This window comes from Gouania willdenowi, chromosome 6, assembly GCF_900634775.1.
Source record: "Gouania willdenowi chromosome 6, fGouWil2.1, whole genome shotgun sequence".
In the NCBI taxonomy this organism is placed as follows: domain Eukaryota; kingdom Metazoa; phylum Chordata; class Actinopteri; order Blenniiformes; family Gobiesocidae; genus Gouania; species Gouania willdenowi.
The window spans coordinates 12892810-12917211 of NC_041049.1; the positions used below are offsets into that span (position 1 = coordinate 12892810).

General features: G+C 36.9%; 1 protein-coding gene across 1 annotated transcript; it reads right to left on the bottom strand.

The window, feature by feature from the left end:
• Window positions 1-555: 555 nt before the first annotated feature.
• Window positions 556-22986, bottom strand: pkp2 (plakophilin 2). The gene is made up of 13 exons (XM_028451124.1): window positions 22641-22986; window positions 17846-17916; window positions 13661-14277; window positions 12004-12142; window positions 11313-11520; window positions 11027-11204; window positions 9105-9222; window positions 7091-7252; window positions 5159-5335; window positions 3564-3717; window positions 3307-3493; window positions 2722-2797; window positions 556-786 (listed from the first exon to the last, which is right to left on the bottom strand). Exons 1-13 carry the CDS (start codon window positions 22837-22839, stop codon window positions 724-726), a joined length of 2349 nt encoding a protein of 782 aa, XP_028306925.1. The 5' UTR covers window positions 22840-22986; the 3' UTR covers window positions 556-723.
• Between the last annotated feature and the right edge of the window lie 1416 nt (window positions 22987-24402).

Genomic DNA, 24402 nt, shown 5'->3' on the forward strand with positions numbered 1-24402 from the left:
TTAAAAAACAAAAAAAAACTTTATTTATAAATTGACATAGATCCAGAAAGAGGCAAACAATCAACTTGTTTGTGTTTCACTTCTTACATACAAAAATATTCCATATTTTGACTATTCCTTTTTTCTTTTCTTTTTTCTACTGAAACATGCAGTAACCAATATTTGCTTTTGACTCATGAATTTTTATCAATTCACCAAATTTCTACATTCATCCGTCGGGTTTTTGTTTTTACCTTTTAGACCTTTAGGCAGATATATATAAATAATGTGATTCTCAGTGCTTAGTGCTAAAAAAAAGGTCAGATTTCTCATGTTTGTAGTTTAATAAAGGTGTATAAAGGTCATATGTACATGTGGCTCAGGTGTAACATTTGTAATTTAATCATGGTAATCTCCTAAAGTGTGCAATTATGGAATAATAATGACTTGCATGATCGCTCTGTTGCCATTTGTGTGAAAAAACAGGTGAAAAATGATCAATAAATGCAAAAAACTTTAAGACTACTTCTGTGAAAAAAGCTCTATTTAAGTCCATATGCAAAACATGTTACACTCTTGGTCCTGAGCTTTCTAACACTAATGGCAGAACTTGGAAAAACAATGCTTGACCAATCACGGATTAAAGTGTCTTTTTTTTTTTCACATTTGAACTCAGGGACACAGAGACTGTACAAGGGAAGCCGTGTATTAGAGGATCTGTGGCTCATTGCAGGTTCTCACTTCTCATCCAGAGTTCACAGCCCTCGTCGTCCTCGAGTTGATAAAATCAGACTTCTTGAATCCTCCCTGTTCAAACAACAACAACAAAAACACCCAGAAAAGGTTAAATCTCTGCTGAGTCTACATTATTGCTCCTGAAGCACAGTTGCCCGGCAGATATAAAGATGTTGACTTCTGGAAGAAAGTATGAAAATTTATACATGGGGATTTTTTTTTTTTGAGTATGCTGAAACCATTTTTAATGGGATCCACACTGGCAAACCAATGGTTCCCACTAAAAGATGGCCACCATTCATATTGCCAATTTGGATACTTTGATTCTATTTGACAAAGAAACATGATCTCAGTGGTGAATGGATTTCGGGATCAAATAATTCAATAATATATGTTAAAATACTGTAAATTGTGCTCAAAGTAAGGCTGCACCATTTTAGCTCAAAACAAAATCCAGATGTTTTACTTTGAAAACTCGAATTTCAATTTAAAAGTCACTAGATTTAATTTTTGCAAGTATTTTCTATTAAGTGAAAATTTGAAAACAAATGTCTGCATTGGGAATAAAGTGCAACTGTAAAGCTTTAACAAAGAATGTTAAAACCCATGTGGGTTTGATAAAATAACAACCTGCCCAACCAAAAATGAATCCCTCAGCATTTAAAAAAATAGCCTGCATTAGAAAAAAAAAATCACAAAAAACACATTTAGAAAAAAAAGGTTGTAGCGAGGCGTCTATCACGTTTAACATGTGTTTGAAACTTGTTTTTCAGCAGTTCGTAAAGGGAGAGAGGCATAAGTCATGAATAAATAATCTGATTTTGATTTTATATTGATTAATCGTGCAGCCTTAGCTCAGAGCAAGATCATTTTGCCATAAAGATCATGTTTCTACGTCTAACGGAATCAAAATCATAGTAAAATTGAAATTCGCAATATGATGGCGGCCATCTTGGATCTTGCTCTGGGTAAAATTTACAGGTTTTTAAGATGTATTATTGAATTCCTTGACCCTGAAAACCTACACTTTGCCCTTGAGATCATGCTTCTATGTCAAATAGAATCAAAGTTATGACAAAATATCCAAATTGGAAATCCAAGATGGTGGCCATCTTGGATTTCTTGTTTAGGGGGAACCACTGGTTTGCCAGAATGGATCCCATTAAAAATGAATTCAGCATTCTCAAAGAGCCCCTCCCCTCAGTCTACGTGAATCACGTGACGGTCAAGTATTTCGAACTTCCGTTGTCTCTAAACGTCTCTGTTTTCCATGTTTTCTTCCAGATGTGAACATCTGAGCTTAATATTGCTACATATTTGCCAAGCTGCAGCTGCTCAGAGCCATTCATTTGTTGAACCTATGCTGCCACCTAGCGGAGCATCTTATTAGTGCAGTATTATTAACAATAAAGCCCTTTGCCATGTATTTATTACAGGGTTCCGACAGCTTTAGTCAAACTAAATTCAACACTTTAAGACTTTTTATTGCCATTTGAAATTTAATTTAAGAGCAACTTCAGAGTAAACATTTTTGGGTGACCCTCACCCTATGTATATCAAATGCATAGGGTGCAACAATTTGAAGAAAATTGCAGGATTTTGAAAAAATTTGACTTCTTTTAATAATATGAGATTAAAAATGACTTCCATCATGTGATATAAGCAAGGGAAAAATGTGAGCCCTGCTTATATTGTGGAGCTTCATTGATTTTGTGTATTATCTGGAATTAGTTGGTGATTTACACAATGATTCATGAATTTTCTGACTTTTTCATTATTATTATTTCTGCTGCGGCCCGAATTGGATGCTCTAAAGTGCCAGATTTGAACCCCGGGCCTTGAGTTTGACACAAGCGCCATAACTGAACCATTTGTGCAGTAATGTCGTCCAATGTCTGTCAGAAAGCTGCAGTTCTACAGGTCTCTGTAAGGATTCAACATGCAGAAATCATTCTACGGGCCAAGTATAAACAGATAAACACCCTGTGTGCGGTGCTGTGTACTGACCTTCCTCAGCGCTCGATGCAGATCGTTGTGTCTCCACATGGTTTGCAGCAGGACTCCTGCAGCGTGGCCTGCTCGACTTTTCAAGACACACAAGAAGAATTAAATCACAGAAAGATTTACTGATAAGAAAAGATGCAAGTTTGTTTTTATTCAACTAGTACAGTGCCCGTCAGAAGTATGAATTCATATAGTGGGTGCTTAAGTAGTTGTCATTTATGGACAAATGAGTGTGTTTGAATGTTGGATGTACAAGGAGGTGTACATACTCTGTAGTGTTAAAAAGTAAAATAACGTGTGCAATTTCCCTGATTTAATTCTGTGGGACATGCGCATTATAAATGTGTTAGTTTTCATTTTTAGATTTTTGTCGTTAGGTGTATTTTTCTGTAATGTATGTTTATTGGAGTCATTATGTGTATTTTTGTATCTTTCCGTTGTCTTTTTTTTTTAAATGAAGCTATGTAGCAAGTGAATTAAAGCTAACTTCCCTTAAAGCATAGACAACATGCTTCATCAGTGGCTCAGTCTCCATGGAGAACTCATCAGACAGCAGATTATTAGGTGAACACTTAATCTCAGCTCTACCCGTCGTCAGTGTCGCTGATGTGGATGATCCTCTGTAGGCCTCTGTGGTTAACGATGGCCTTCACGTGCTTTATGTCCGTCTGACTCAGGTTATTCAGGATTTGACAAAGAGCCGCCGTCACCTCTGTGGGGAGGTCATCGTGGTCGCTGGGTAACATCTGGACCACCTCTGGTAACACCTGAGTTGCTTTAGGAGGATGAGAAGCATCAAGGATCAGTTTAGGAACCGCAGCAGAGAGCAGACGTTCGTATGTTACCGATGTCAGGGAGCAGCTCCTGGTATCTAGAGAGGTTTCTGATCAGCAATACGACCGACTTCTTCACGTCATTGTTCCCTTCCGACAAAACCTTCTTCACGTGCTGGAGGCCATTTTCCCGTTGGATGATAGTGAAAGCGATGGCTTCTGTCATCTATGGAATCACACAATAACAAGTATTACAGTCGCACGTCACATTACATGACCTCAAAGAGAGTCGTTGTTGGTAAAACCCTTTTATGTCAACATCTGACCAGAATTTAGTAAAAACCCTGTTTTTACTTATTCTGTATTAGGGATCACTATGGTTACCTGCCTTATTCCTGATTATAAGGTCCAACATCCTGCGTAACTAAGTAAATAAGTAATGAAATACAAAGGCTTTGTTAAAGAAAGCTAAACTCACTGTAGCCACTGACCTTTACACAGAAAGCACCAAACTTTTCTATATTAAAGCCCTAAAAATAATTATATTACATTTTTGTAACATTTATAAGTTTTGTTATTGGCAAAATTTTAGGTTCCACCTCCTTGAATAGTTTCTCGATTATTGTATTTATTTATTGTTTTGATATTTTAATTAAAATGTAACTTATGTATTTTGACCTGTAGAACTGTAACTGTAATATATTATCATTATTTTCAATTTATTAAAAGGTGACTAATCACTCAATTAAACATCATTTATACAATGTCATCTGTATTCATTGTTTATCTCACAGGAAGTTGTACCCATAATTAATGTTGCAGTAGAAATAAAAAAAAAGGGATAAAATCGAGAAAAACTTTGAATAACTATTGTTATTTAACCTAATTAAGAACATTTTAATAATGTTATTTTAGGTGTTCAACTTTTCAAAATTAAAGTACTGAAAATAATAATCTTAACTTTTTTTTTTAGCAAATCTTTAGGTTCCTGCTCTTTGAATTGTAAATAGATTACTGTATTTATTCTTTAGATTTTCATAAATAAAATGTATCTTATTTATTTTAACCTGTATAACTTGAGATTTATTTTAATAGAAATTACAAAATAAATAAAATGTATCATTATTATTATTATTATTATGTAGCTTAAATTGGAGTATTTATAAAAAGGTGCATAATCACCCAAAAAAACCTTTCAAAATAAAATCTGATTTTTATTTAGAATCATATATTTGATCATATTGACTTTTAATAACTAGTATTTTTTAACCTAATAAAGAGTGTTTTAATATAATTATTCTAGGTGTGAGATTAAGGTTGAACAATTAATTGCATTTGTGATATAAAATATGATTTTCTAATCACAAAGGCTGCAATTCTTTATTATTTTTCTTGTCCTGTCTTGTACTGTACAGTGCTTTAACATTTATATTTATATTCATTTACAGTTTAAATAAATCTGAAATTGTTTATTATGAAACAGATTGATTTATTGCTTGTGTTGTTTGAAAAATACATGACAAGAGGCCCTTGAAAAAATAATCACATATTAAATTGCAATCGCAATATTGAGGAAATACATTGCAATTAGATAATTTTCCACAATCGTTCAGCCCTATGTGAGATCTATTTTTGCACATCTAATGGATGTGCTGTGTAGTTTGTACCATGCTGTTTCCTGCTGTGATGTTCTGCATGGCTCCAATGGCAGCTTCCTGAGTGCAGTGACGTGTGCTGCAGGCGATCAGTGACAGATACATCCTCACAGTGATGGGACTCCACAGCCACTCTATACCACAGGGGTTGGCCTTCTCCTCCAGCAGGGGGCGCTGTCGCTCCTGCTCCTGTGTGCACAGAGGAAGAGCTGCTGATCAGCACGTTTGAATGGGTCTCTATTGATTAACTATAAACCCTGTAGATTAAACATGAAATCATCTTTAAGATGGAACTTTAACACCATCCAAATTCAGGGACACAAAACTACCGACTCGACTTTAACAAAGGCGTGTGAGGCCGTTATATGGAGATACATTTCTATCTCTATTACTCAATAAAAAAAACCTTTTCAATCACAAAAAAGGTGTTCAAATGTTTTTGCATTTGAACACTATTTTTTTAATTAAAAATATTTGTTTTTGATTTAAGTAAACTTTTTTTCTTTGAAAGGGTTTTTTGTTTGAAGTCATCTTTTTCATATTTGGGCAATATTATGTGTAGTACACTTGAGTCTTTACTGATGATTTTAATTGATTTTACTGATGATTTTAATTGATTTTACTGATGATTTTAAATGTTCTTATTGATTTTAAACAATTGAATGTTTTATCATGTAAAGCACATTGAGTTGCCTTGAGTATGAAATGCGCTATACAAATAAATTTGCCTTGCCTTTATAACTCAATCAAAAAAAATTTAATCAGTTTTTTCTTTGATTTAAATAAAAAAAAAAAGTTTTGAAGCTCTTTTTTTCTGTTTTTTTTTTCTTTGATTGAGAATATTTTTGATTGAAGTAAACTTTTTTTAAATGAAAAGGTTATTTTTGAATAAAGTCATATTTCTTTGTATTTGGGCCACATTATGGACATTTGTGTCTTTATTAGTCATTCAAAAAATAAAACATTTCAATCAAAGAAAAAAAGTGTTTGAACGCATGTGCTGTCTTCACTAAAAGTTGTTGGCAAGCAACGTGATTTTTAGCTATTCAGCTAGCTAAACATAGTATTCTTATTCTCCAATGTTGCATCCTCCAAGGATCAGACTGGTGATGTAGTGGCAGGATTTAATGATTGGGAATATTCATACATTCAATTTGTAAAACTGAAAAAAGAACACAAACAATACAAATATAAATGTTCTTCTTTTGTACTCCAACAAAAGATGAGATAATTAACATAACACATCCCAAATGTCTAAATGACCATATATACATGCAAAGAAATGTACACATGTAAATAAGTCTGCATAACACTCAAGTTATTAACTATAGGACTGGCACATTTATCTGATGCTAACCGTTAGCTCGTAGCCATCTTCCATCTTCCCGTTTATGTGGACTTAGATGCAAGATTTAGCTGTACTGGACGGACACAGATCTTCCGTTGCGTGTGGACAGGTCAAAAAAGGAAGTACATTACTTCCGGGTTATCTAAGCCCTTTCTGATACAGTGCAGTTACACTTTTCTGCTGCTAGATGGCGGCCACAACACATAGATAAACATGAAATGATTTACAATACAATGCAAAAAAAATTGTGTTTGAACACTTGTTTCTTTAATTGAAGTGAAAAAAGTTTTGAAGCTTTGACTGAAAATATTTATTTTGGATTGAAGTTAAATTAATTTTAATTGAATAATAAAGACAAAAATCTACCTCCATATGAGACGTCTTTGATGAGAGGACTTTCATGTAACCAAACAACAACAACAGAGAGAAAGGACTAAAGTTGATGAAGCAGCAAAAAATCTAAAGAATTTACGACAACAGCAGGTCTTTGTACTCGTCTGTACAACAAAACCATGAAAGACCAGGTTTTATATGTTGGGGGTGTTTGAATACAATCACCCTTTGATGATCTGAATACATAAAGGGAATTTTTTTACCTCTTTGATGTTGGCACTGCGATAAGAGAAGCAGCCGACAGTTTTGGGCTTGGGAACCGAGTTTTGTCGAGACTCCTGGATTTCTTGTGCGTAGTGCGGAGGAAGCTCAGACTCGATCTGATAGGAGAGGTTGTGTAGGATGCAGGTGCAGTTCTCTGTGGACTAAGGGGAGAGAAAAGATAAATTAAAAAACAGTGACTAAAAAAAGACTAAGGCAAAATGTAACGGCACGCACAAAACCAAAAGACAATGAGTGTTGATTAGTGGCTGTGTTCAAAATTACACACCAACGTACTACTCATACTAACATGCTAGCACACTACTCATACTAAGTCTGACATTAAAATGAGTATGTAGTGCGTTCACATTAGAATAGTATGAAAAGATTGAGTATGTGAGAAATACCCGCACGTATGCACGGTGGGCACACTCATACTCAAACCTCCCATGATGCATTGCGAGCAGAACCTAAAATCGTCCTAGGATCATCTTCAAGCAAAAAGTCAAACATCAACTTTTCAAAACAAAAGCATCTCTTCTCGTCTTCCATTAGTTTTTTTTTTTAACAATTTTATAAATAGGGCTCCTGTTTTGAAGTTAACAAGAAGTTTAGTCAGTAGCACAATAGAGGGTCTACGAAAATCTAACAAATGTCGGACTTCACTGAAATGTGTTTCTGTGAGTTTTATGGATCAAATGACCACATGTTGATATTCTACTTGGTCATTTTCTCGCTTAAAATTTTTTCAGGACTTTTAAAGGTGGTGAATTAATTGAAATGCATCTTGGGAAACTTGGAAGTCAACTTCAGTGGGATCGGTCATCATCCTAATTCTCTAATTCTCCTAACCATACTTGTAGTATATAGTAGACATTACATACTCTATTCTCCCATGCCCAAAAGTCCAAAAAACCGCACAGTGGCGCTGCGTTAGGCTGCACGCTATTCTCCCCCTGTACTTAAGTCAGTCACTGCATGCCTTCATCCCAGTTATGCACTCTGGGTAGAGTGGCCCTGAAATGTGGGCGTTCCCATTCAAATCTGGCCTTATGCTCTTTCTGCCGTCTGCTTAAGTCCTTTTCCTCTGACGCACTTCTGAACCTGGAACAAGTGTAGCGCCCCAATAAGGTGAAACATTATATTGCACTAGAAATTAGTTACATTTTAAACCACACAGACTCATAATATTGCAGAAGAGACTCCAGGATAGAATCGATCCAAAGAGACAGTGTTATGCTGTCACGGGGGTGGGGGGAGTCACACAAGCATGCCAAAGGATTGACCATCAGCTTTACTAATATGTTCACATTTACCAGTTCCAGACGGGACAAACTGTGTTACATTTCATTTTATTTTATCTGTGCGTCGCAGAGCTTATCAGCTGTGTGTGTGTGTGTGTGTGTGTGTGTGTGTGTGTGTGTGTGTGTGTGTGTGTGTGTGTGTGTGCTGCTCCTCGTTAAAACTCTGTCAGATGTCAGACTGATTAAACTATTTTAACACATAAAGTACAACGTAAAGCCACAGTTTGCTCACACTACGAAAGTAAACAAGTGAAACATTAATGACAGATGATGATGATGATCAAGGAGAAAGAATTTACAGTAACTGTGACTCAGACAGAATGCGGCCGATCCTCACACTGCAATAATCTGATCAATGATCTGATCATATCAACCTGTTACATTGTTTATCAATGAAGGCGTTTCAAATTAAAAGTGAACTTTATCATTTTCATGGATTTCAATGACATTTACAAGCGTTGGGAAAAGTCATTGTTCCGTGATTTCTAAACAGCCCAAAAAAATGACATCACCACCTCCTTTCCTTCAGCCCGCCTTCATTCACAGACTACACGCTTTTTGGCTCCTTGTCAGAGGGCATGTCAGCAGCCTGGACTGGAGAATACACGTAAGAGAGAAGAGCGTAACTGCAGGCGCGCAAAAAAGCGCTTAAGTCCAGACGGGAGAATAGAGCCCTAAATGAACATGTCTGCATGTGTGTTGTTTTCTTCACCTTGTCATCAGTCTGACGGTTGGCCACAGTTCCTCTGATGTAATACACTAGAGAGTCAATCAGATTCTCACACTTCCTCATTGCTTTCCTGACTTCTGGGCCGGCAGAACTCAGATTTCTAGGAGAACAAAAAACAGTTAGTGGGATAACAGATTTTGTGCAAATTTTAATCAGGTTTTTATGTCCCTGTTATGTCAGCTCCTCAAATCTTTTTTATTTGTCGAACCCTGTAGACGAAAAGTAAAAAGATTCCAGCAGCAATTACTTTAGACTGGTACAGAGTTTATATGAGATCCAAGTTTCCCAGGGAAGTAATAAAAAACACAACTAACATTATGAAATCCAGACAACAAGCAATTTGTGTGGTGAAGAAATGGAAAAGGGTGGATTCTTAGAAAAGCGGAAAAGGTTTAAGAACATGATCAGGGAGAACTTTATATAAACACTAGGTCAGACTGAATGAATCCAGTCCAGCAGAGCGGAGAGAAGAGACGCTCCTTGAATAATTCAGCCATTCACTCTTTTCATGTGGATATAGTTGCCAAGGCAGCAAAGTGTCTAATATCTGCAGCTTTGTAAACACAGCAACAAAGGGTGCAACAACACAAACACAACAGAACAGATATAAGGAGGGAACCACTTTGAAATAATTACTCTTGTGACGTATTAGCGACACCTAATGATGCACAGATCAATGCAAGACACACCTTTAACACATTAGCAGTTGATCACAATCACAGACACACATGCATTTTTGGAAAAAGTGATCCAAGTTTGGCTGCCTTAAGAAAAATACCTAAAAATGATTGATGGGCTGGATCGGCTGAAATTAAACTACCTTCAAAAACTGATTTCTATATATTGTAAAAATGTTAGATTTCTGTCCTTTAGAGTTTGCGTTCTTAGTTTTCATCTTTTCATTGTAAACCCTATGAAAAAGTTCTTTAAATAGGTAAGTTTTATCAAAAGAAGTAAAGCCAAACAGATATTCTAACAACACAAATAAACGCAGGCGCAAACTTTTCTCTTTATGTGTCGATTCAAAAAGTAGACATTTTAAGCAAGTGAGCTTTAGAAATGCAAAGAACTGCTTTAAAGCAGAGCAGGTACAGGAAAAGCTTTAGTAGGGATGCATATCGAGGTGCACATGGCTGCTATATGCACAAATGGAATAACATTTACATAGTATTTACTGTATGCGTTTAAAACACATTCAATACCAACATAATTGGATGAGATACATTCCAGAGTTTTGCTCTCTTAGTTTATGTATTTTGTTGTTGTTCTATGTATTGCTGGAGTAATTATGTGTATTTTTGGTGTCATTTTGTATATCTTTGCCATTTTGTATATTTTTTTTCAGCCATTTTTCTGTAATTTAGGGTGTCATTTTGTGCGTTTGCATTGGGGGCCGCCATTCAAATACATGTTGAATCAAACTGAAAATGTTTTAAAATGTTCAAAAAAGAGTTTTACACTATCAAATAAGTGCAAAAAAAAAACTTTAGTTTTAGATTTAGTTCAGCGGTTCCCAAACCTTTTCTGTTGTGCCCTCCTTTTTAGCTCCCATCGCAACAAAATTTACAACAAAATAATGAATTGAAAAAGGTAAAAATTGTGACTATGCATTTTCAAAACCCATGAAAAACATTACATAAAATGTGCAATAGTATATTTTAGTAGTAATAATAAATAATAATACATTTCTATTTATCTTCAATGTTCAGCTCTCGCCCCCTAATTTAGGAACAGCTGGGTTAGTGCGCAATCCCTGCAGTTTGAATAAACCCACCCCCCCAAAAAACATTATTTTGTTGGTGCATGAAGCAATATAGCATTTACTGTAATTTATAGTAGTTTCACTTGTATCTAGCAAACTGTGTAAAAAGCAGGATGGTTTGTTTGGAATCAGCGACAGTTACCGCAGGCAGCCGGTGGCACTGTGGAAAGACTCAGCATCAGCCAGGAGCTCGTGCTTGGGGTTCTCGCCTTCTGAAATACCAGAGCTGGGAACCAGGACCGAGCGTGTGAGGACGGACAGGGTTTCCTTGGAGAGACGATCCTTTAAAAGGTCGTGAGAGGAAAGGTTCCACAAAACACCTGAGAGCGAGAAAGAGAAAATATTCACAAAATGCACCTACAGCAGTTTTATGTGTACATTAAACTGTAGTGAGTCTGTTTTGAGTTCCATTTAAATGATGAACAAACCAGTGAGCTGGCGTCTGGTCTCCATGTCATGGCTGCTTCCCAGTGCGTTGACAATGAGCACCACACCATCGTTGTCCTTCACCTCCATCTTATTCTCGCTGCTCTGGTAAACAACGTTACGGAGCGCCCCAGCAGTCACACGCTGCACATCCTCACTGTCGTGGCTCAACAGCTGCAACAGCTTTCCGATGCCATGGAGATAATACACCTGAAAGGACACATATTTCTTCTGAAATTGCATCAAATCATCTTCGTAAGTGCTAAAACATGAATAAAAGAAATGGACCTTTTTACACAAAAAAGTGGAGATTTTTTTCTTCTTCTTTTGACAATTAAATTTCTCTCTTTAAAATATAAATAATTTTTAAAAAAAAGTTTTGTACAAAAGGTCGGAAAACCTTCCTTTTGAACTTATAACACTGAAAATAATTTGGTTTATCATTAATCAGGAGGTCAATTTGTCAAATTAAGCAAATAGGAGACGGTTAGTTACTTGTAGTATGAGTATGAACAAAAAGGTTAGAGCCGATAGTCCTAATCATTTTTTATTAGATAAAGAAGATGAAAAACATTCAAGCGGTAATTTTGACCTCATTCCTTTTAGAGTAAATGATGTTGGATTCATTGATCTATGAGTCCTAAATCAGCTTCACATTTTTCAGCAAAACTAAAAGAGTGCATGTAAACATACCATCCTCTTTGCATCAGCTCTGAGGAAGCACTGGTTCTGGATGAAGCTGGCAGCAGAGATCAGTGTGTCTTCATTGTTCTGGCTCAGGAGGCTCACCGCTCTCTCCAACGTCATCTCTGGGAGCTTGTTTTCTGATTTGCTATGTGCACAAACACAAACAATTCCACCATAGGTCACACAAGTGAACATTATTAAAAAGTCTCTATCCATCCTTTCACCTTTGATTCCTTGTTAGTCCAGAGTCGGTTCTCAACATTTATCCAGGCCAAAAGAGGCCAAAAGGCAGAGTGAGCCAAACAACCTCAAACATGCTCCTCTACACTCACTTAAGGACCCTGGTTTCTATAAAACTCACAAAATAAATTCACCCATGCTCAGAGAGAACATGCAAACTCTTCTTTGCTAGGCTAACAGGTCATCATGTTTTCTATCAGGGCAGGAGTGTCAAACTCCTTTTAGTTCAGGGGCAAAACATAAAGTAGTTTGATCTCATGTGGGCTGCAGATTTTAGGTGGGGAAAAAAGCAATTTCAACAATAATTAATAATTCATGTTTTTTTCTTTGTCTTTTTTACTTTCTCCTGAAGGGCCAAAATGGATGGTCTATAGCACATGTGTTAAACACATGGCCCGGGGGCCAAAGCCGGCCCTTTAGAGCATCCAATTGGGATTACAGGAGTAAAAATGACAGAGAAAACAAGAATCATTGTGTAAATGAAACTCAACAATATTTGCAGGCACTCAGTTTTCCCAGGTTCTTATATCGCACGATTAGGGTCATTTTTAATATTAAACAGTTGAAAAAACTCAAAATTCTGACAAAATTTCCTCAAATTATGATATAATATTTCCCTTAATTAAATAGAAGTTGGTCAGTAAATGTAGGAAATTTAAAGCGAAGACCCTGTTGGACTGATATCTATCAACTTTTTGCTTAGATATGGTCAATTTCTTACATATTTTGCAATTTATTTATACCCATAAATGCAAACTAGACACAACAATGTTGAACTTACTAGTTTTCCCGTATAAAATCTGTGGCCCACTTGAGATCAAATCACTCCGTATTTGGCCCCTGAACTAAAATTTGACACCCCTGGTCTAAAGGGTCAGATTTGGCCCCCAGGCCTCGAGTTTGACACGTTTTATATCAGCGATTCTCAACTGGTGGGTCGGGACCTAAAAGTGGGTCGTGGACCTGTACTGGGTAGGTCGCGGACAACTGGTCAAAAACAAATAAATACCTAAAGCCCCCTAATGTTGGACATGTCTTTTTTTTTTGAATGAAACTTTTCTTTTAACCGGCATGCTGTGAAATGTATGATGCAGTGGAAAAAAATATAGATTTATGTTTTTAAAAATATTATATATGTGTGTTTTTTACAACTATTTTTGAAAAAATAAATTTGGTTGGTCAAATTCTAAAAAAAGTGGATCGCGTTTTAATGATTTTGGCCAAATGTGGGTCCCAGGATAAGACCAGTTGAGAACCCCTCGTCTAAAGGGCCAGATTAGGCCCCCGGGCCTCGACTTGTCATATGATTAACCAGGAACTTTAAAATGAGTTTATGAGCAGCTTCAGGACGTGTGACAATGATGTAGCAGCTGGTTGTTGTGTGTTAATCATTAAAGTAACAAACTGAACATCTTTATCTTACATGGATCGTCGTGTATCGTACATCTTCTGAGGAGAAGCCTTCTGGACGGGGATTTCCAGCTCTCCATGCCTCAACGCGTCCACCTCCACGCTGTTGGTAGAAGGCGGGTACGACTTGAGTCGGAGGGACCTATTGGTGTTACTCCTGAGCTGAGCCAACCAGGTGAGGCCGTCATCCTGCTGCCCAGCACCGGGCATCGTGTCTCCACCGTGTCTCTGCTGGTGAACAGCACTCTGTTTGTGACTCACGCGAGAGCCGTGCTCTGTGTTCCGCTGGTATGCCAGGTTTCCAAACATGGACTGCGTGCCCGATGACTGCAGGAGGGGCCTCTGCCGGGTGGAGGCGTGCACCGGCGCTAATGAGTGGAGCCGCGTTCCTCGTGGAGCCTCAGAAAAGGCGTAGCGCTGGAAGGAGTCAGATCGAGGCTGGCTGTACTGCAGGGAGCTCATCACGTAGGAATGGGAAGGACAGGGAAGTGAGTGCAAGTTAAAACGAAGCGTGTTGAAACGACTCCGGGAGAATTCTGGGCTTGGAGGTGGTGACACTTCGACCCTCCTGGATGGACTTTGCACGTAATTGGTGGAGAGAGATCGTTGTGTGGGGCCCGATCCATTTACCTGGCAGGAAAAACCGCAAAATATGACTTTTTTTTTTACACTACACTGTCAAAACAAAAGTACGTAAAAATAAACTGTGTGATTTTCATTACATTTCATCAGATTGTAACTAACTGTGAGAATGCTGTTTTGAATCTAGACCTTTGTTTCCTATAATCAAGGTTTTTAGCACATTTTCTCAGCCACAACTGTAAAAAACAGGAACTTATGTGAAGTACAGGGGACAGGCAATTTTAAGCAACAAGCCAAATACAGGAAGAGGAGGAGGAAAAGGAAGAGAAAGAAGAAGAAGAGAAAGAAAAAGAAGAAGAACAAGAAGAAAAAGAAGAAGAAGAAGGCATTCTAATGGGTATTTTACATCAGCTGAGGCTAGAACTCACAATTTCTGGCAAAAGAGACAAAGTTCTATTTCACCGAGCAATTCATATGTTACAAACTTCTCACTCATAAGAATCCTACAGCTGCCCTCGACAACATCATCCTCCAAAACCTGTCCGTGTTGGACCCAGAGTCACGGCATCAATTTTCTCCAAACTCAGGTGCACCGTGCATCCCCATTAATTGATGGTGGTAGTTGTTTAAGAGGATAACAGAAAGCAATTATATCCCCAGCTCACTTGTGCTAAATTTGCTCATTTTCATTTGCAGTTATAAAGTTAGGGAAAAGTCTGCCGCAGCTGCGGTTGGACCTGGATAACCTGAGGGAAGAAGTAGTGGAATACCAGGTGCTTGGCAGGAAAGATCTTCCTCAGGAAGCAAGGATCGACAGGTTTTGGGCCATGCTAGGGAGAGATGGAAGATTCCAGACTCTGGTACATTTGATGAAGGCACTTTTGTGCGTGCCCCACAGCAATGCATCATCAGAGAGGGTGTTCAGCATGGTTAGAAAGATAGTGACAGAGAATAGAACAAGGATGGACAATTCAACCCTTAACGCACTCCTTTCCTGCAAATTAAATTTTGAAGGTCCTGCCCATACCTACGCTCCTTCAAGAGCTGTGTTACTGGTTGCAAATGTGTTTTTCCAATAAAAGAACACTGAAATTGAATTATTTCATTTTCTCTTTCAAAAGCAAACTACCCCCTCCCCTGCATTGACTCCAATTGTTTACATGAGTGAAATTTAAAATGTAGCAAAAACTAAAAAAAACAGCTAATGTGATAAAATTAAAAAAATCATTCACCAATATTTAAACATTATATTTGAAAATGTATTTAGCAAGAATTCACAAGTATTTACTTATGTTTATACCATTTACTTTCAAATATTTTGAGGCACTTTATGCTCAAAATTTTGATGAATTAAAAAAATTCTGTGTGGATCGTTTGTGTCAATTGAGCTAAACTTGTGAGAGGAGATAAGTTTATTAAGTTTTACAGTTTTCTATAAAAACAGAGTGATGATGGACTTAATAATTTGCAATAGGTTTAAACTTTAAATGTACAAAATTCTTCAGTGTTGGGGCTACATTTTGGTGAAAGTTACAAATCTGTAGCGCCACCTTAAGGACAATTGACCAGTTTTTGCAGCTAATGCAATCTGGCATGGGACTGGACCTTTGTGCAAAATTTGGTGATTGTTCGCGAATGGTAGGGAATGATTTCCTCCTCCTGCTCCCCCTAATGATGATGCAATACAACAATTGTTTACCAGCAGTTTAGCCTGCCAGGCCCCGAATAATCCATTAGAAACAATGGGTGCCCAATCCCACCATGTTTTGTGCAGTGGTCCTATGATAATCTAATCTCAGTCCACCTGTACACCAGTGTGTCGTTGGTAATCTTGGACATTCTTTAACTTCAAGGTAAGCGGGTGTTTACCTGGTTTGCTAAGTATCTACTCAACTCAGCTTGAAAATGAATGTAGTCCTTGCCATTAAACCTTTCAGAGTGATAACAAGCTACTATTTGGAGTTCACTTATTTACCACCAAGTGCATTCATTTAAGCTGTAACAGATTTATTGTGGGAAAACGACATTATCCGGAGGACACTTGACTTTCTATTGTCCCGAGCAGCGACTAGAAAGATACATGAGACTGTTCAGGCTCACAAGCTGAGCAGGGGATCTATTGCAGTGAGTGAAGCATTGTGAATACCCACATTCTTGATGACAATGTTTACATTGTATGTGCTGTTTGCTGGAATTTCGACAATCGAATGAGTAAAGAAAACATTACAGAGTCACAATGAACACACAGGTAAAGAATGCTATCATCTGTACAACAGGGTGGTGTATTTATGTTTTTTAATAAGAGTTTCTACTGTTTTCATCCAAACTTTGTCACTTTCTTATTTAATCTACTGTTTTCATCCACACTTTGTCACTTTCTTATTTAATCTACTGTTTTCATCCACACTTTGTCACTTTCTTATTTAATCTACTGTTTTCATCCACACTGTAGTCACTTTCTTATTTAATCTACTGTTTTCATCCAAACTTTGTCACTTTCTTATTTAATCTACTGTTTTCATCCACACTGTAGTCATTTTCTTATTTAATCTACTGTTTTCATCCATACTGTAGTCACTTTCTTATTTAATCTACTGTTTTCATCCACACTGTAGTCACTTTCTTATTTAATCTACTGTTTTCATCCACACTGTAGTCACTTTCTTATTTAATCTACTGTTTTCATCCACACTGTAGTCACTTTCTTATTTAATCTACTGTTTTCATCCACACTGTAGTCACTTTCGTATTTAATCTACTGTTTTCATCCATACTGTAGTCATTTTCTTATTTAATCTACTGTTTTCATCCATACTGTAGTCATTTTCTTATTTAATCTACTGCTTTCATCCACACTGTAGTCATTTTCTTATTTAATCTACTGTTTTCATCCATACTGTAGTCACTTTCTTATTTAATCTACTGTTTTCATCCATACTGTAGTCATTTTCTTATTTAATCTACTGTTTTCATCCATACTGTAGTCACTTTCTTATTTAATCTACTGTTTTCATCCACACTGTTGTCACTTTCTTATTTAATCTACTGTTTTCATCCACACTGTAGTCATTTTCTTATTTAATCTACTGTTTTCATCCACACTGTAGTCACTTTCTTATTTAATCTACTGTTTTCATTCACACTGTAGTCACTTTCTTATTTAATCTACTGTTTTCATCCACACTTTGTCACTTTCTTATTTAATCTACTGTTTTCATCCACACTGTAGTCACTTTCGTATTTAATCTACTGTTTTCATCCATACTGTAGTCATTTTCTTATTTAATCTACTGTTTTCATCCACACTGTAGTCATTTTCTTATTTAATCTACTGTTTTCATCCATACTGTAGTCACTTTCTTATTTAATCTACTGTTTTCATCCATACTGTAGTCATTTTCTTATTTAATCTACCGTTTTCATACATACTGTAGTCATTTTCTTATTTAATCTACTGTTTTCATCCATACTATTGTTATTTTCTTATTTAATCTACTGTTTTCATGAAATGCTGCTGTTAGTTTTCCTACACCCAATCATACCAGTGTTTTAAAATACCCTTTTTTTGTTTCGATGCACTCAGCAGTGAGTAGTATAATATGAAATGACATCTAACCTTCATGTTGACTTTATATCCATCTGAAGCATCAAAGCTTCTTCCAGTGCTCGCCTGTAAATGAACACCACCTGAAACAAGTCAAAGAGGTTTGGTCAGAGGGCTCCGGCGCTCACACTTGAAATACCTGCATGACATGATAACGCTTCCTCGTCCACACAAACATTAACACAAATAAAACAGTGTCTCTGAATTCCTCAGTGATTTAAGGGTAGAACAAGGTTCTAGTCTGAGATTCAACATGATTGGCATTCATTGGCTTGAGAAATGAAAGCTATGGTTTACATTACATTAAAATATGATTTAAAAAAACAATAAAATTAAGTGAAATCCAACGATAATAGAAAAATAAACACATACACAGGGCTATGTTTTTTGTGATCACAGAAAACAGACAGAAAAAACTGAATTTACATCCTGAAACCGAAATGGAATTCTAGTTGTAGCAGCCATAATTTAGTTCTAATAATATTTACACCTTTATGTATTTTATTTTGGAATTCTGTTTACCTGAGCCTGATGTGGGCGGGGCAAGAGGCCTATTTGGTTGCAATGGTGCTGTTCATTTGAGTAAGAAGCAAACAGTTTTGGACTGTTTATTTAGGTCACCTGTGTTTACATTTAAGGTTGAACCTTTTGTATATATTGGAAACGCTGTGAGTTAATATTGGAATAAACAAGCAAATATACAGTAGCAAAGGCAGACATTCTGATTTTAATCCATAACCGAGCACACGTCAAAACAATCCCTGAATGCAACCAGTAGTGGACCAAGTAAAGGACTGGGATGCTAGAATTAGGGATGAGAAAAAAAAAATCAATTTCACGATATATCGCGATTTTTGGGTGCCACTTTTAAATCAATTATTTAATTTTAAAAAAATCAAAAAAAATTTTAATTTAAATTGACTGATTTATTCATTTGATATTTAATCAATGTTTATGTGTATTTGTCCAATATTTCATTAGTTACAATGCTATCAATGTGTTGAAATGATTACTTGATGCACTTGATTTTATGATGGCAGTGTGTAATGCCTGCAATATATATGTATGCACTGTAGGGTTGGGCACCGAGAACTGGTTCCAAATACCACAGGTCCACCAGGTCATGTCAGTTTTAAAACTAAAGGGTGGTTTGCATAATATTATGTCATTGTGTGGTGTTGTATCCAGAGGAGTTGCAACGGGGTAGGCAACACAGGCAATTCCCTAGGGCCCCGAGCTAAAGGGGGCCCCCGAGGGACGGCTGACAAAATAATGTAACTGCTTTGAGACGCTGCAACAACAGCGCATCGAAAATCCCCTGCACGGGGCCCTTTCTGAGTAGTCACTGGCTAGTTGCTAGTAGGAGATCCCCACAGACGGCAGATATCAGTGACACAACTTGAAACCCACCTGCATCAACGTGCTGATGTTATCAAACACACCAAAAAAATGAAGCGGACATATCCCTCAGATTTAGGGATGTAACGATTAATCGTAAGGCAGTTAAAAATCGATTCATAGGTATAACGATTCACATCGATGCTGTGAAAATTGAATCGCAGTACTTTTTTTAACCAGCAGAGGGCGCTATCCAGAAGTCATGGCGGCGGGCGAAATCTGCTAATACTTTCTTTCTGGCCGCCTTCTACTCTTAAACATATTCATAAATGATTCCTTACCCCTTTAGCACCAAAAGAATATTTGTAATATTACGTGAATATCTGTAAAAGTCACGTTTTTCTATTAACTCTGTCTGCTAGCATAGCATCTCTTCTTCACTGCACTTAGCTGCATCCCAACCGACCACTGGGTTACCATCGCCCTCTGCTGGTTCAAACAAATATCTGACGCAAATACAGTGCAGACTGTTTTTTTTTTTTTTTTTTAAGGTCCAATTGTTAAGTCACAAAATACATTTTCAGTTGCACTTTTAAAAAGAAAAATAACTATTATGCAGTTTTTTATTGTTTACTATGGAACCAGAATTTAAATGAATAGGCTTCTTCATTTGTATTATTCCTTTATTTATTTCATTCAAGATTTATTTTTAGTTAAATTGCATTGTTTAAATAGTTCATCAAGGGATTCTTTTGACAATGAAAAATAAAAGGAACATAATACAGTTTTTTCTAGTTTTTTCCCCCCCAAAAAATAAAGGAACATTTTTCAGTCATTTAAGTACAGTCCCATTTTGTAAAATGAATCGTGAGAGAATCGTATCGTGAACCCAGTATCGTGAATCGAATCGTATCGGGAGTTGAGTGAATCGTTACATCCCTACTCAGATTAAAAGAATAAAAAAACAAAGTTAACTGCACATTTAAGTCTGTGTAAAGTGAATTCAGCCATTTTCTTCTAAACACATTCATAAAGTGTGTTTATATGGAAATATTCACCATTCAAATTTGACAGTGTGGTTAACAACACACTTCTGTGGTATGATAAACTTTGAGCACATATTTATTCTTATTTTACATCAATTTTAACAGCTTTATATTTAGAAGTAGTCCAGTCATGCTTACACAGTATGTCATAAGTCTTGTTGCTAATGGCTGCGTACATACTGTACATTCATAGCCACACAATAAGTTAGTCCTTTGCGGCCAGTGATATTTTATCCCAGGATAAAGTATTTGTTGTCAAATGCTAAAACTGACACCAGCATCAATCCTGCTGTCAGTTTAGTCTAGACTGCGGTCAATTTGTATTTAGAATTGAAAGATAACATAGTAATATATCCATAAATTTTCTGCAATAGCCTAAATGTCACATTCAATAAAATGTTAATGTTGTGACCTGAATATAAATTTCTATTTTATTTCATTTATTACATTTTCATTTATCTTACAGTTTAAATGTCACATAGGTCATTCCCATTCTATTTTGATTATTATTAAAGAAATATTATTTATTTTCTGACTGGCCATTAAGGAGAAGTGACATCATTGTGCGAAAAAGAAGCGAAGAAGAAGAGTGTACAACGGATGGTGCTATTCTTGTATTGTGAACTCCAACGAAAGAAAAATAAATAAGGGTGCCGAACCAATGATCAGGAGTGGTCATTCCAACATGAAGCATTAAAGTTGTTACCGCAAATTAATGTTCATTAATTATTCCATACATATCTCAAATGTTGAGTGTTTGTGCAGCATGCACAGTTCTTTACTTTACTTTATGCAAGACAACCAAATACATTGTGCTCTTTTCTTTTTTCTTCCTTGAGGTGCTTTATTGAAGTGTTTTGGACCACCACCACCACCACCACCAACAACAACAACAACAGCAGCAGCAGCAGACATCTCTGCATGAAAGTAGGAACTTATGACAACACAAATATTTGTCTTAATCAATTGCTACTTATACTCTTTTCTTTCTAACAATATCAACCTCAGATCATGAGTGGGGGTCTTGAAGAAGAAGAGCAGGACATGATGATGGCACCTTCATGCAGCAGCAGCATTGCAGCACAGCATTCCATCACCACCTCTTCATCACCCCGTGACACCACATCACCAGAAGGTACTCAAATAATAGCAAATCAAACAATATCAGATTATCCTGTGCTGATGCCAAAAGCTATCTATGACAATGCTCGGTGTCAAATTGTGGGAAAAGAACACTCCAAATAACAGACATGGACTTCTCCAAAATTCAGAAAACCAACCTCGTAGATTCGCCAAAGAAAATTACAAAATGACAATGAGGCAGGCATACACTGTGCAATTTTAGGCCCATTTAGAGCCAATTTTTGACTCGTGCATTTATTTTGTGGGATCGTGCGAGTCTCAGCTAAATCGTGTGTCGTGCATCGTGTAGTATACATGGGGTCACGAGAAGCGATTAACACCTCACGTCCAGCTCCCAATCAGCAATCGTATGGTCGTAAGGAAATCAAACATGTTTGAAATCCAGTCGCTCCTCGTGAGGGTATCTCACAGTAGAAGCAGTGCAGCGGACCGGCTTACCGTAAACACTCACACTGCGCATGTGCGAACATCGTAGGACCGCTGTAAAATTAACGGACTGTAGTGCCCACGTCTGTCCAGCCAGCTCCTGGTCCATCACATCGCCGTCTTTTCTTTTTTAAAGCTCTTTTTGCTGAGATTTGCGAGCGTCTCTCCACTTCCGGGTTTTTCTTCTTCGTCTGTTTTAATGGCGACACTTCAGAGTTGTTGTTCTTCTTCTAAGTTGTACGTTGGCATTTCCAGAAACAAGACCCCGACGTGTTGTGTATGAACGTACAGTGTGAGCAGTCAGATCGTGTCAGAGTGTCGGTCCATATAGTGCGAGAACATCAATCGTGAGCTGCACACATTCGTTAAGCGGGAGCTGAGTACAACGATTCAAAAAATTGCACATTGTATCCCAGCCTTTAGTGAACTTTTACTTTCCACTTCAATTCCTTGTTGTTTTGTTGCATTTTTATCATACTTAAAATTTTGCACATTTCAGTTGTGTTTGTTTTTCTGGCATTTACTGTATATATTAGGTGTAAAGTTTGCATTTAGTTTAGATAGTTATGTGATCTATTATTTATTTTATATTTTAATTATATAATAAAGTATTTATTTAGTGATCCGTCGTCCTGGACTTCATTCAATATCATTCTGGGGCCGGGAGGCCCCATAGTCCTTCTTGCCGAGGACCCCCTGGGGGTCTAGAAACGCCCCTGGTTGTATCTGTACCAGCGTGTACATAGATAAGCTCATGTGTAATAAAGAGGAGTGGCTGCTGTGCAGACGGTGTAAACACACATGAAATAAAAGCAGTAAAAGCAGACGTTATAATAAATGAGGGTGATAGTTACCATTAGAAACAGTCCTCCGTGCTTTCCGTGCAAGTGTGAGCTGAACCTGCTGCTGAACCCGCTGACTGCGCTCGGTCGGGTCCGGGTCGACGGAGGACCAGAACCGGGGAGGACCGTCCGCCGGCAGAGCCAGGCTAGTGTCACCCAGCCGGGGCGAGTCGTACAAAGGCAGCGCTGACTTAAAAAACACGTCGTCCATTGATATAAAATAAATGATAATTATAGCGAAATAGGAGCAGAAAAGTAGTTCCACAGTGAGTGTGTGTGGCAGACCGCTCTGTGGTGCAGGACCAGCCCGTCCTGCTGCTTTGTCGTCCGACAGGTGGTGACGGAAAGGGGGCGGGGCCAGAGTGCACCTGAGGTGTCAGGTGTCACTGCCTGTGGGGATGAAGTGACGTCACCTTTATTATTGTCAGTGTAGCCATCCGCACAGAGTAGAGCACAGAGAGTTATTTAACATCATTTAACAAAGGATGTCAACTTTGAAACACTTTTTCAACTAAAATTAAATTAATTCCAGATATAAAACTGTTTAAACTTTTAAGTGTTCGGCCCACCAGATCATCTAGTCCGGCCCGCAGGAAGATTTTGTTCAAAGTAGAAATCACTTTTTGTAAATCACCGTATAAGTTGTAGATAAAATACAACAGGTGTTCCAAAGCTACCTTATTTACAGGAATATTATTAAATCGTAATTATTTTTTTAAAAAAGCAAGAAAATTCACCCAAATTATCCCAAAGAATTCTGGTAATTACATTGCAAATTTTGAGAAAATTAGTTGCAAAGTCAAGGAATTTTCTCCAATTGTTTAACTTTCTGGATTTTTAAAAAATATTTGTGCTTTTTGATTTCACGATATACTGCGACTTTTAGGGTGCCAATTTTATTTATTTTTTTATTTAATCGATTTTTAATTAATTTTTTATTTTTTAAGTTTATTTATTCTGATATTTAATCAATAATTACTTTGAGACTTCTACACAATAGATTCAGTGAAAAAAAACTTGTTGCACTTTATTTTATGATGGCAAGTGTGTAGCTTCAATTTTCTGATTAAGAAATCAGAAAACTCCATATTCTATAACATATAACATTACCATTAAGAAAAATAATAAACTCTTCTCTTAACATCTCAGCATAGTGCGAATAAAAAATGAAACATGCCTAAGGCACATATATAGCCTACTCATTGAGTAAACATATGTAAACAAAGAGGGGAATGGCTCACATTGAGCTACAGTAACCCTAACAAGGATGGAACGCCAAAAGTCTGCAAAAACTGTGGTGGAATTAAAAAATAAATAAAAAAATAAAAATACAATTTGAAATAATGTTTTTGTTTTGGTTTTTTTTACTCGAATTTGCAAATTAAAAAATAGTTTTTATATACAAATTTGATAAATCGATTAAATCAATATTTTTTTTTTGCCCAGCCCTACTTCTTTCCAAGGTAATCCTATTTGTTAGGATAGAACCTTTAACTCACCTGGATCACTGTCTCTATGTGCCTCTATCAGAATTAGGTCAGGATTATTTGCAGGTCAGTTAAGTCCCTTCAAACCTATGTTGACACGACTCCATGTTGTTGTTTTTTGTGGCCTTCCTCTTTGTGAGACCATGATATAATGCCATTTATCACCTCACACTAAAAAGGTCACATCACCATCATTAAATCCTCAAATCTTCAGAAAAAGGACAAATTTTTCTAAGAAGTCGACACTTTTGGCCTCATTGTGAAGCCAACACCAAATAATTTAGCCT

Excerpts from the sequence above, each read along its gene's own strand:
- pkp2 (XM_028451124.1), bottom strand. The coding sequence starts at position 22,839 with ATGGACGACGTGTTTTTTAAGTCAGCGCTGCCTTTGTACGACTCGCCC. Across the intron at positions 3,718-5,158 it reads TCACAGCAGGAAACAGCATG|ATGACAGAAGCCATCGCTTT; the intron begins GTACAAACTACA and ends GTGATTCCATAG. Across the intron at positions 3,494-3,563 it reads GGAGCTGCTCCCTGACATCG|CAACTCAGGTGTTACCAGAG; the intron begins GTAACATACGAA and ends ATCCTCCTAAAG.